Raw genomic sequence first — 13,594 nt, 5'->3', positions numbered from 1 at the left:
TATTTGTTGATATCTTTAACCTCTCTTTACTATAATCTGAAGTCCCCAGCTGCTACAAGACAACCACCACCATCCCGATACAAAAGAAAACTCACGCAGCATGGCTCAATGATTACTGTCTGGTGGTTTTGATCTACATAATTATCAAGTGCTGCAAGAGGTTAACCATGGCTCAAATTACTTTGGCCTACCAACCTACCTTGATCCATTGCAATTCGCCTGTCACAACTGGTCCACAGCAGATGCCATCTACCTGGCCCTAGACACATACCTGAAACATCTGAATAGCAAGGATGCCTATGTCAGGCTCTTATTTATTGACTACAGCTCTGCCTACAACACCATAATTCCAACAAAACTATCTCCAAACTCCGAGTCCTAGCTCTATGATCCACCCTCTGCAACTGGATCCTCAGCTTCCTGACACACAGACCACAATCAATTACTGAGTACAGGCAGCAGCAGCTCTTCCCTGACAATTTTCAACACTGGTGCCACAAAAGAATGCATACTCAGCCCCTCACTGTACTCGCTGTACACTCATAACTGTGTGACTTTCGTCAGAATTCTATCTACATGTTCGCTGGTGACTACACCATCAGTGTAGGTCAGATATCAAACAGAGTCAAGACAGAGTACAGGAAAGAGAAAGCATGCTTGATGGCATGATATAAAGATAACAATCTCTCGCTCAGTGGTAAAGGAAGAGCTAATCATTGACTTCAGGGAAAAAGGTGGAGGGCACACCATCTAAGTACATTTTTGGAGCTGAGCTGGAGATGGTCGAGAGCATCAAGTTCTAGGAGTGAATATTACTATCTGTCTTGGTCCACCATGTTGATGCGAGGTGAAGGGAGCACAACAATGCCTCTACTTCTTCAGGAGGATAAGGAAATTGGGCATGTCCATACATACACTTACCAACCTTTATAGGATGCTTTCAGTGGTGCATCTAACCGGATGCATCACAGCATAGTACAACAATTGCTCTACCCAGGACCATAAGAAACTACAGAGAGTTGTGAACACAGCCCAATTATCAAGCAAACCAACTGACTCCAGCTACACTTCTTGCTGCCTCAGCAAGGCAGCCATCAAAGACCCTTCCTACCCCAGTTATAATCTTTGCCAACCTCTTCCACTGGGCAGAAGATACAAAAGCTTAAACACACAAATTAACAGATTCAAAAATAGCATCTTCTCTAACATGGAGAGTTCAGAACTAGAGGGCATAAGTTTAGGGGGAGAGGGGAATGATATGAGAGAGACCTAAGCGGCAACTTTTTCCACACAGACGGTGGTGTGTGCATTGAATGAGCTGTCAGAGGAAGTGGCGGAGGCTGGGACTATTATAACATTTAAAAGGCATCTTGATAGATATATGAATAGGAAGGGTTTGGAGGGATATGGGCCAGGTGCTGGCAAATTGGGACTAGATTAGGTTGGGATATCTCGTTGGCACAGATGAGTTGGACCTGCAGGGTCTCATTCCATGCTGTACTTCTCTATGACTCTATGAGGTATTGCATTTTGTTATAACAAAGATAGGGCTACAATTATTGGTACAGCTTTGGGTAGTGTTGTAGAACAGAGGAACTTCAGGGTGCAGATACATAATTCTTTGCATTTTGTGTCACACCTAGACAGGGTGGTTAAAAAGGTGTTTAGCATGCTTGCCTTCATTATTCAATCTTTTGAGTATACAGTTGGGAAGTCATGTTGAGGCTGTACAAGACATTGGTGAGACTTTTTCTGGAATACTGTGTCCAGTTCTGGTCGCCCAGTTACAAAGGAGGATGTTATCAAGCCAGAGAGGGTTCAGAAGATATTTACCAGGATGTTGCCAGGTATGGAAAGATTGAGTTCGAAGAAAGGCTGAATAAGCTGGGACCTTTTTCACTGGAGTGTCGGAGGTTGATTATTTTATAAAATAATGAAAGGATAGAGTTAATGGTAGTTTCTTTTCCCTAGGATAGAGGATTTTGAGACTCGGGGCACATTTTTAAGGTGAGAGGAGAGAGATTTAAAAAAGACATGAGGCTAATTTTTATTTTTACATAGAGGTTGGTTCATGTGTGGAATGAACTTCCTGAGGAAGTGATGGATGCTGGTACAGTTACAGTTTAAAAGACATTTGGATCAATACGTGAATAGGAAAAGTTTGGAGATCGATGAGCCAGGAGCAGGCAGGTGGGACTAGTTTAGTTTGGGATTACGTTCGGCATGGACTGGTTGGACTGAAGGGTCTGTGTCCATGCTGTACGACTCTACAATCGCTGCCTTAAGTTTGTTTTGCTTTGTCTTGGTTTGCTATTTCCCCCATCTATTATTTTTAATACTTTTGGATGGCAATTGTTCAGAATCCTGCTCATCCCAACTCCTTTAGGCACTGTTGTTTTGTTTTGTTTGACTTATTCTTTCTCCCTTTGAGCTTACACATGAACTATGTGTTTTATCGCTCCTTCCTTTTGGCTATTCACAGACCTTACCCTTCTTTTCTTTCCATCCTGAGCACTTTCAACTGCTCACTATTACATTTCTAACTTCTTCCCCCCAATTCTGATGAAAGGTCACAGACCAATAATGTTACAAAAGCAAAATATTGCGATGGACTCTGAATTAAGAAACAGAGTTTATGTTCCAAGTCCATGGCTTCACCAGAATCGGACAGATTTGTCTCCATCTCTCATTTTCAGCTCTATCACTCCATAGATGTGGCCAGACCTACTGAGCATTTCCAGGATTTTCTGTTTTTATTCCAATCATGCTTGTTTTCTGGTTAAGCCATTTACTTAATTACTATCCAGCCTGTGACAATGTTACCTTGTACCATGAATTTTTCCTCATATTCAGTCTTCCCATCCACATGTCTGACAGCAGCATTTGGGTGCATGTGTGCGCTACAAATGGGCGAAGTCTTGAATGAACAGCTAATTTGAGGCAGGTCGCGTTGCTCCAGTTTTTCAATTCATAAGTCAGCAACTTCATGGCCATAGTTTCATCTTGTCTGAAGGACTGATCCAGTAAATCAACTGCTAATTGACCAAATTCACTGAAACAAAAATAGCAATATGTTCATTAATCACTGGTTAAACATTAATGTCACCTCTCAAGTTCAATTCAGTTGGAGATACTGATCACTTGTTTAAACAAAAACGAGAGCCTGATGAAAATGATCACATGTACCTGCTGTTGCAAATGTACAACGGCAGCTCTAATGAAGTAGAAAGCATACTAACAGAGTGCTTATATCTGAGCCACTACTAATTCCAAATTAAACACATTATTTCAAGGAAATATAGTGGTTATTTTATTTTATGAAAAAGTCTAGTTCAAATTTAGTCCTAGGCTACCTATAATAAAAGTCAGAAAAGAAAGTGTATCAGAAATGCTCAGGTTTACCTCATCTGAAAGTTGACACTGCATTTAGAGGTTCATGCACATGACACGCTTTTCACTACTGTCCATATCCAATCCGGCACCAAATCTCATTCATCCACAATCTAACATCTTTGGCTTCAGAACCCCCAAATTGAAAATTCTCAGCCACGAGTTCAAACTTTTTTGTAGCCTCTCCCTACTTTATTTTTATTTTTCTCCATCCTTTCAAGAGTACTGCTTCCCTCCAATTCTGACCTCTTCTCAACACAAAATATCTTTTCACCCATAAATGGCCTTGACGCCTTCAGCAAGTCTAGGCCTTTGGAACTCCTTCCCTAAATATCAATGCCTTTATTGAGACTGTTCTCAGAGAAGTGAGGTCAGGTATCCTTCCCATGATCTTCTCTGCGAGCCTGTTAACAATATTTCCGTTCAGAGCACAAGGGATGTTACAAGACACAGTACTGGATACTGTGCACTGGAACAATGAAGGGCTCCACGAAGTATGCTGCACCATCAATTTCCAGGAAAGAGGTTTCTCCCTCGGAATTTGTTTCTCTTTTTGAGAGAAGGAATCAACTTCGGCTTTTCTCTCAGCTAAGGCAACAATTGAAAAGCAACATTGGCAAAATGCTGGGATCAGGACCCCACTAAATTCCTTGTCTAGAAGTTAAAATGCAACATAGCCCAACAGAAATCCATGTTTTAAAAAAAAGATGTAAATTTGAATTGGTTTGTATATGGTAAACATGTACACAATTTTATTAATTTGAGGATGGATTGTTCTGAAAGAACAGCTTTATTTAGCACCAAACACAAAAGTACTTACATAATTATTCAAGTCTACACACGGACACTTTATAATGACTGACCTGGAAGACTGTTTGAGTTCTTCAGAAGTATCATCAACCACATCACTCTGTTTTGCCTCACAAGACATAGATCGATTTAGTTTACATGCAACTAAAGCCTTGGCCATGGACTCTTCTCCATGCTGCCAGAAAAACATGGCCATTTTCTGCCTTTTCATTAATACAGCCCAGACGAGCAGCTCGTTGAAAGGATACGGAAAACGCTTAGTCTCTGGATCATCAATGTCCACAACCTCATCTTTGGTTCTCTTTTTCTTCCCCTGATCAACAGAGGATTCAGGCTGAAAATGCAGAAAGAGTGTCAGCTATTCTGCTTATCACTGACTGGAAACCAATTAACGAAATGGCAACTTGCTCTGTGATGCAAGATCGCATTTGTATTAAATATATAACGTATGGAGCTGCTTGTCCCATACCCTGACTGTGCTGACAAAGTACAAAAAGCTTTCTTTAAGACACCAAAATCAACTTGAAACAACAATTAACAGGTGGTGTCTGGTATCCTTTACAAAGCTGTGTTCGAAATCCAAGTAGGACAAACATACAAACCATCTGTTCATACCTTGGGTTTGTAAGGCTGTGCAGTTTTAATGAAGTGATTATGTCGAGTCTTCTCTTTTTTATCTGCTCGATTGGTCAGAGACTCCTGATGCTTACGCAATTGAGGTATACTACTTGATGAATGCCGTCCAGATCGCTAGATTGAAAATATAAAAAAAGGCTGTTAGGAGAATGCTACTGACAGGGTTTTGCTCATCAAACTGAAAAATCACCAACAAAATTGCTTTCATTTATAATTAAGGCCTGGAACAACCTCTCATATTTCTTGTCTTGAGTCACAAAGAGTAAAATGATTAAGAGCATTAATGAACCTTTTTGTTAAAATAACAACTGTGTGCTCATTGAAGGCACAGACTAAAGGTCACCCAAACAAATAAAGTAGGAAAATATGAAACAAACTAAAACTAAAATTGCTGGAGAAACTTAGCAGGTCTGGCAGCACCTGTGAAAAAAGAAGTTTATGTTTTGAGTCCAATTCCCTTCAGAATTCAAAAATTTTGGAATGCTGATGGCAATTTCTGTTTTTTGTATATTTTAGATTTCCAGCATTTGCAGTTTTGTTTTACTGTAGGACAATACAGAAATGATTCCACCTCAACACCCAACTTGTTACTTAATCATGACTGCAGACATCAATTTGCTGGCACTTAGTGAGGTATTCCAGAGGAGAACGTACCCTATTATTTCCATGTAGATTATTGTAGATAATTCGGAAACGTTTCTTTGTGTATGTACATCGATAAGTTCCACCCATTAGGTATTCGATGACAAGGCCCACATCAATCAAAGTGATTTTATAATCTGAAGGGAGGTTCCCCTATGGAATAAAAGACATCAAAAATGACATCAGTCAACAGCAACGATATCCTATTCCAGGAAAACTTGTAAACAGCTAAGGCTAATTTGTACTTCATGCAATTCTCAAGAGACTGGATTTTTTGATGGAAAAACAGGTTCAAAGTAACAAATCTGTTTCTTGACAATAGCTTAAACATTCCAAGAAAAATTTGTTGAGAAAAATCATTCATGCAGTCAACTAGAGCAACAATTCAGAAAAAATGAAGGCTCTATCCTGCTATCAAATAAGGAAGTTCCTAGATGGTTCTTATTGATGTTAGGTGACCACTTGGCATTCTGAATCCAGTTCTCTGAAGTGTAGCTGCTATGCACAATCCTTTCATTCACTTGTGCTTCGCTAGCTGGCCAGCATTCATTGCCTATCCCTAGTTGCTCGAGAAGGTGGTAAGTGAGCTATCTTCATGAACTGCTGCAGTCCACCTGCTATAGGTTGGCCCACAGTGTCATCAGGGGAGGGAATTCTGGGTTTTTGACCCAGTGACAGTGAAGCAACAGCATTGTATTGCCGAGTGAGGATAGTGAGTGGGCTTGGAGAGCAGCTTGAAGGTGGTGGCATTCCCATACGTCCACTGACCTTGTCCTTCTAGACGCAAGTAGTCGTGGGATCGTTGATGAATTTCTGCAGTCATCTTACAGATGCATCAGTAGTGGAGGGAGTAGATACTTATGGATGTGGTGCCAATGTAAGGAAGTGATAAAAACATATACTTCCACTGGATTAAGACAGAGAGATGCTGCCATCTGCCTCTCGTTAACTAACTTAGTGGCAGTAGCTGATGTCAAATATGTAAGCTTTTGTTCACTTTAAGATGGCCATTAAAGCCTTTATCAAGAGAGCCTCATTAGCAATATTCTTCTTAGAATGTGCCATTAAGTCATTTTGGTTTTACTTGTATTTCACAAAGGATGTCATTTGCCTAGAAACGTGTTGATGACCTTAAAGAATAGATTGTTGGCCGGTCGAGTCTGTTCCATCATACAGTGAGATTATGGCTGATGTGGTTGTGGTCTCAGACCCACTTTGCTGGTCTGTCAAAAATTTAACCCCATAAAATCACCCTCCATTATCATCAGATAGAAGCAATTCAATGTTAGCAAAGAACAATTCACAAAAGGTAGAGAAATAAAGTTTCTCTAAATATTCATGAAAATCGCATAATGCCAGCATTCAATTTTTTTTATTTTCATAGATCAACAGCAAGAACTTAAAAGAAAATTTATAATTTGGACACATTAAAAGGATCATTGGTAAAATTCTGAGATTTAAAAAAATTCATGCTTATAAACTGCCATAAATATTTGTCAGAGGTCAATCTGCTGCCATGTAGCTTGAAGGTAAACAACAAAAAATTACCTGCTTAACATCTCGCACGAGATGAAGTAATGTTGGATTGGTTGGACCTTGCTTCTGCAATGAAATAACAAAATTGAAGTGGTCAGAGTATTTCAGAGCAGCAAAGGAGGAAAGAAAAGGCAGGGAGAATCCACATTAATGCCAGCAACCATTCGGCAGGACCTCAAAATTCTTCACAGCTAATAATTTAATTTCAAAGTGCAGTGACTAGCATTTAAACTATGAGCATATCCTTAAAATGTTTGTGTTAGATAGTCCTAATCTTTATTATACCATAAGTACAGGTGAACGGCTGTCGAAAAATGGCAGTGAGCCGAGCGGCACCAGAGCAAGTTCCACCAGTTCCAGAGGTATAACATACCTGAACAGATTGATGAAAACTATCAAAATGTACAAGTGAAGGTCAAGGCTTAACTAACAAAAAATGCACTTTATGTCAACCGATAATCTAAACAATCCTGTTGATAAGGAGTCATTAGTACAACTACCAGCGTTTGTGATTCAAGAATCTGAAATATTTTCATAAAATTTGAAAACATATTATTGTCCAGATCTAATTTATGCACTCAAGATTAACACGGCTACATTTTGGGTTTCCTAGCACTTACCGTGTTGTACAGTTCTTCAAGCCTAGGGATTGTAAGGAACTTGTGCATGCTAACTCCATTCTCAATGAGAAGTTTCACAAATTCCACTCGGTCCATAACAAGTGCATCTAACATTGCCTGCTCCAGTGATCCCACCTGTAACATGTAATAAACTCAGTGATAAAATCTGACCTATTGCTCAGTAACATTAAACATGAAAAAAAACAAATGAAATCAGAACTTGACAAATTATATTTAAACAGCTACCTCATTAACTTCACGATGACAGAAAAAAGTAACAATCTACTGATATTAGCAATCCCATTATTTGCTGCACTGAGCCCATCCTGAAAAGAACATGAATGTTTCCATACCAGCCACTGCTGCCCGTAAACAAATGCATGGTTCTTAGCAATGTCCACTCTGTCCCAGGCAAGAGTCAAGATCAGCTGATCAAATGCAGATGAATTAGTACCTGAATTTTAAAAAGTTATAGCGTCAGTAAGGTACATGAACTGCCTATTTGGAACAGGATGTGGAAACGACATAGTATATTCATGTTGCATATGTCATAGCCATTGCCAGAAGTAATTGCCAGGCTTTCTAGTTTCTAGTTACAGTTGCAAAGTTTGGTTATATTCTGACTATTGATGAGTTCATATTCAAGTAGGACAGACTGTTTAGACAGAAAAAATAAAATGCCGACTGCAGTTAATTCCACTTCAAGTTCATGGGCAGCTTTGCCATAGAGCATGCAGAATAATAACCCTTGTAAGATCCATTTTTAGCTTTAATTCCCACCACAAATCAAATGGCCCACCAATTAGCTATCAATTAAGCAGCTTTTGGCGGTTCAAAGTTATTTTCTCTAATTTCTACACATGCACCTAACCTCCCTTATTCTGAAGTAGTAATTGGAAATGTGTTGCTGGAAAAGCACAGCAGGTCAGGTAGCATCCAAGGAGCAGGGGAATCAACATTATGGGCATTTGCCCTTCATCAGGAATGACGCTTGTGGGACAGGGGGCTGAGAGATAAATGGGAGGAGGGGTGGGGGTGTGGGTGTGGTGGGGAGAGGTAGCTGGGAATGCAATAGGTAGATGGAGGTGGGGCAAGAAGGTGATAGGTTGGAGAGGAGGGTGGAGCGGTTAGATGAGAAAAGTGATGGACAGGTGAAGAGGGCAGTGCCAGGTTGGAGGCTTGGGACTGGGATAATGTAGCGGGGAGGGAAACTGAGGAAACTGGTGAAATTCACATTAATCCCATGTGTTTGCAAGGCAGAAGATGAGGCGTTCTTCCTCCAGGTGTCGGTGGTAAGGGTTTGGCGATGGAGGAGATCCAGGACCTGCATGTCCTTGGTGGAGTGGGAGGGGGAGTTGAAGTGTTCAGCCACGGGGCGGTGACGATGGTCAGTGCGGGTGTCCCAGAGACATCCACAAGTTGGCATCCTGTCTCTCCAATGTAGAGAAGACCACATTGGGTGCAATCGATACAGTAGATGGCATTTGTGAAGGTACAGATAAATTTCTGTCAGATGTGGAAGGAGTCTTGGACAGAGGTAAGGGGGAGGTGTGGGTGCAGGTTTTGCAACCCTGTGGTGGTAGGGGAAGGTGTCAGGAACGAGTGTGGATCTGACAAGGGAGTTGAGGAGGGATTGGTCTGTCCAGAACACTGATAGGGATTGTTGGAATCTGTTTGTAGATGGAGGAAATGGCAGAGGATGACTCGATGTGTACGGAGGTTGATGAGGTGGAAGGAGAGGATCGGGGGATTCTGTCCTTCTTGTGGTTGGAGGGATGGGGTTCAAGGACAGAGGTGCAGGAAGTGGAGGAGATGCGCTGGACGGTATCGTCAACCATGTCAGAGGGAAAATTGCGATCTTTGAAGGAGGTGGCCCTCTGGGATTTGTGGTGGAATTGGTCCTCCTGGGAACAGATGCAGTGGAGGCGCAATTTGGGAATAAAGGATGGCATTTTTACAGGAGGCAGGGAGGGAGGAGGTGTAGTCCAAATAACTGTGGGAGTCTGTGGGTTTGTAGTAGATGTGTATTGTTAGTCGGTTGCAGGGGATGGAGTGGGAGAGGTCCAGAAAGGGAAGGGTGGTGTCTGAGTTGGTCCAGATAATTTGAGGTTGGGGTGAAAGGTGTTAGTGAAGTTGATGAACTGTTCAACCTCCCTTCAAGAGATAGCACCGATGCAATAATCGATATAGCTGAGAGAAAGATGGGTGTTGGTGCTGGTGTAGCTCCGGAAGATTGACTGTTCCACGTACCTGACAAAGCTGGGACCTTGTGGGTGCCCAGGTTACCCCTTTAGTTTGGAGCAAGTGGGAGTATTGGAAGGAGAAGTTGTTGAGGGTGAGGACTAGTTTGGCCAGGCGGATGAGGGTGTTAGTGGAAGGGTACTGGTTGGGACGGCAAAAGAGGGAAAAACAGAGTGCTTGGCAGTCTTTGTTGTGATGGGGGGGGGGTGTGTGCAGGGACTGGATGTCCATGGTGAAGGTGAGGCATGTGGGGGCTGGGGAAATGAAAGTCTTGGAGGAGGTGAAGGGTGTGGGTGGTGTCCCAAACGTACTGGGGACTTCCTGGACGAAGGGGGACAGGATGGTGTCAAGGTATGCAGATATGAGTTCAGTGGGACAGGAGCAGGCTGAGACAATGGGTCGACTGGGGAAGTCAGGTTTATGAATTATTCAGAGGAAGTGCAACTGGACCCAGAATGTTAACTCTGATTTCTCTTTACAGATGCTGCCAGACCTGCTGAGCTTTTCTAGAAACTTCTGTTTTGTTTCTGATTTACAGCATCTGCAGTTCTTTTGGTTTTCATTCTGAAACTTGTTGTTTCTATCATTTACATCATAAGGGCATAGGAACAGAAATTCAGCCATTCGGCCCATTGAGTCTGGTCCACCGTTCAATCATGGCTGATAATGGGAAAATGGGGTTGGAAAACCTTTCTCCCTGTAGCCTTTGATCCCCTTGGCAATCAAGAACTTATCTATCTCTGTTCTAAATGTACTCAGTGACCGGGTCTCCACAGCCTTCTGTGGCAATGAATTCCACAGATTCATCACTCTCTGGCTGAAGACATTTCTCCTTATCTCCATTCTAAAAGGTCTTCCCTAAGTTTGTGCCACCGGGTCCTCATCTCTCCTGATCATGGAATCATCTTCCTAATGTCCACTCTATCCAGGCCTATCAATATCCTGCATGTTTTAATAAGATCCCTCCTCGTCCTTGCAAACTCTGAGTACAGACCTAGAGTTCTCAAACATTCCTCATATGTTAAGCCTTTCATTCCTGGGATCATTCTCATAAACCTCGTCTGGACATGCTCCAGGGCCAGTACATCCTTCCTGAGATATGGGGCCCAAAACTGCGCACAATACTCTAAATGTGGGCTGACCAGAGCCTTATAAAGCCTCAGAGTTACATCCTTGCTTTCATATTCTAGGCCTCTCAACATGAACGATAACATCGCATTTGCCTTCCTAACTACTGACTCAACCTGCAAGTTTACCTTAAGAGAAATCTGGACTAGAACTCCGAAGTCACTTTGCACTTCAGACTTCTCAATTTTCTTGCCATTTAGAAAATATTCTATGCCTTTATTTGTCCTCCCAAAGTGCATGACCTCACACCTTCCTACACTGTATTTCATCTGTCACCTCCCTGCCCACTCTCCGGACTTGTCTCAATCTTTCTTCAGCCTCCCTGCCTTCTCAACCCTACCTGTCCCTCTACCCATCTTTGTATCATCTGCAACTTTAGCCAGAATGCTCTCATTTCCTTCATCCACATCTTTAATGTATGAAGTGAAAAGTTGTGGTCCCAACAGTGACCATCACGAACACCACTAGTCACCAGCTGCCATCCTGAGAAGATCTCTTTTATCCCCAATCTCTGCCTTCTGCCAGACAGCCAATCTTCTATCCATACTAGCACCTTGCCTCTAACACTATGGGCCCTTAACCTTACTCAGCAGCCCACTGTGTGGCACCTTGTCAGAGGCCTTCTTGAAGTCCAGGTAGATAACATCCATAGGCTGTCCTTGGTCTAACCAGCTTATTACCTCCTCAAAGAATTCTAACAGAATTGTCAGGGATGACCTCCCCTGGAGGAAACCATGCTGGCTTTACACTATTTTACCAAGCACTGCCCAGTATTCAGAAATCGCATCCTTCCCAATAGATTCCAAAATCTTACCCACGACCGAGGTTAGGCTAATCAGTTTGTAATTTTCCATCTTTTGCTTTACTCCCTTCTTAAATACCAAGGTTACATTAATGATTTTCCAGTCCTCTGGGACATCCCTAACTCCAGCAAAACCTGAAAGATTACTACTAAAGCCTCTACTTTCTCTTCAGCTATCTCCTTCAAAACTCTAGGGTGCAATCCATCCGGCCCAGGTGATTTATCCACTTTCGGACCTTTCAGTTTTCCTAACACCTTCTCCTTGGTGATGACCACTGTACTCATCGCTGCCCTCTGAATATCTTGAATTTTTGGGATTTCACTCATGTCTTCCACCATGAAGACTCACGCAAAATCCTATTCAGTTCCTCAGCTATTTCTTTGTTCCCCATTGTTATTTCTCCAGCATAATTTTCCAATGGCCCAATGTCCACTTTGTCTCTCTTTCGCCATTATATATCTATAATATAAATATAAAAAGAAACACTTGCAATCTTTCCTACTTTTAATAGCTAGCTTACCCTCATATTTAATCTTCTTCCTCCGTCTTTGTAAGCTTTCCAATCCTCTGGCTTCTCACTGTCCTTTGCCACACTGTATGCTTTCATGCTGTTCCTGACTTCCCTGGTCAGCCATAGTTGCTTCATCGTCTGTGTACCATCCTTCTTTTCCCTCAGGATGAATCTCTGCTGTATTTCTCGAATTATTGCTAGAAACTTCTGCCATTGCTGTTCCACTGTCTTTCTTGCTAAACTCCTCTCCTGGTTAATTCTCCTCAGCTCCTCCTTCATGCCTCTGTAGTTGCCTTTATTCAACTGTAATAATGTTACATCTGATTTCACCTTCTTGCTCTCAAATTCTATTGTATTATGACCACTGCCTGCGAAGGCTTCCTTTATCTTAAGCTCCCTTATCCAGTCTGCCTCTCTCCACAAGACTAAATCCAGTATTTCCTATTCCTCAGTGTGCTCCACTACAAGCTGCTCCAAAAATACCATTTCACAGACATTCCACAAACTTCCTTCTTTGCAATCTATTACCAAACCGATTTTCCCAGTCCACCTGCATATTGAAATCCCGCATGATCACTGTAACCTTGCCTTTCTTCCACACTTGTTCTAACTCGGTGTATCTTATGCCCCAAATCTTGACTACTATTTGAAGGCCTGTATATAACTCCCATTATGAAAGCACAATTTTAAAAGTGTGGTGCCTAACACCACAACTTGGAAAGATTTGGGTTCCAGGGCTCATATCAAGCTTCAAAATCAGTACAACTCTGCTTTCGGGTTGAACAGCAAAGTTCAAAAACTACTTTGACCTTTGTTTATTAAATAAAATTTAAGTTAATGAGAGATGAAAACAGACATATGATTATGTTGCCACAGCAAATTTCTAAGATTGCAATCTATATGATACAAGTACATTTTATTGAAATGTACTATCCAACTATTTCACGAATCCCATTTCTTGCATCCTCATCATTACTTGATTTATTACTCCTGAGAAAAAGACCTGAGCTGATAGAAAGGAACTTAGTTACACTCTGACATTGGTGAAAGATTACTCAGCATCAGCATTCTGATGGCATAGTGGCTAGCACTGCTGCCTCACAGCGTCAGGGACCTGGACTCGATTTCAGCCTTGGGCAACCATGTGGAGTTTGCACGTTCTCCCCATGTCTGAGAGAGTTTCCTCCAGGTGCTCTAATTTACTCCCACAGTCCAAAAGGGTAGTTGGAGTGGCCATACTGAGGAAAACATAATTGCCCTGGAGTGGCCAAGGATGT

The 13,594-nt window shown here is 41.9% G+C and overlaps 1 protein-coding gene across 2 annotated transcripts in view; it reads right to left on the bottom strand.

The window, feature by feature from the left end:
* Positions 1 to 13,594, bottom strand: part of trpm7 (transient receptor potential cation channel, subfamily M, member 7) — a 181,894-nt gene that overhangs the window by 70,299 nt on the left and 98,001 nt on the right. For both annotated transcript variants that reach the window (XM_060853075.1, XM_060853076.1), the window contains exons 11-17: positions 7,988 to 8,088; positions 7,635 to 7,769; positions 7,027 to 7,080; positions 5,491 to 5,631; positions 4,816 to 4,950; positions 4,254 to 4,534; positions 2,824 to 3,052 (exon numbers count right to left, since the gene is read on the bottom strand). In XM_060853075.1, the coding sequence (XP_060709058.1) occupies positions 2,824 to 3,052; positions 4,254 to 4,534; positions 4,816 to 4,950; positions 5,491 to 5,631; positions 7,027 to 7,080; positions 7,635 to 7,769; positions 7,988 to 8,088 (1,076 nt within the window). The remainder of the gene's footprint in view (positions 1 to 2,823; positions 3,053 to 4,253; positions 4,535 to 4,815; positions 4,951 to 5,490; positions 5,632 to 7,026; positions 7,081 to 7,634; positions 7,770 to 7,987; positions 8,089 to 13,594) is intronic.

This window comes from Hemiscyllium ocellatum, chromosome 39, assembly GCF_020745735.1.
Source record: "Hemiscyllium ocellatum isolate sHemOce1 chromosome 39, sHemOce1.pat.X.cur, whole genome shotgun sequence".
Classification (NCBI taxonomy): Eukaryota; Metazoa; Chordata; class Chondrichthyes; order Orectolobiformes; family Hemiscylliidae; genus Hemiscyllium; species Hemiscyllium ocellatum.
This window is presented reverse-complemented; position numbering and strand designations above follow the sequence as displayed.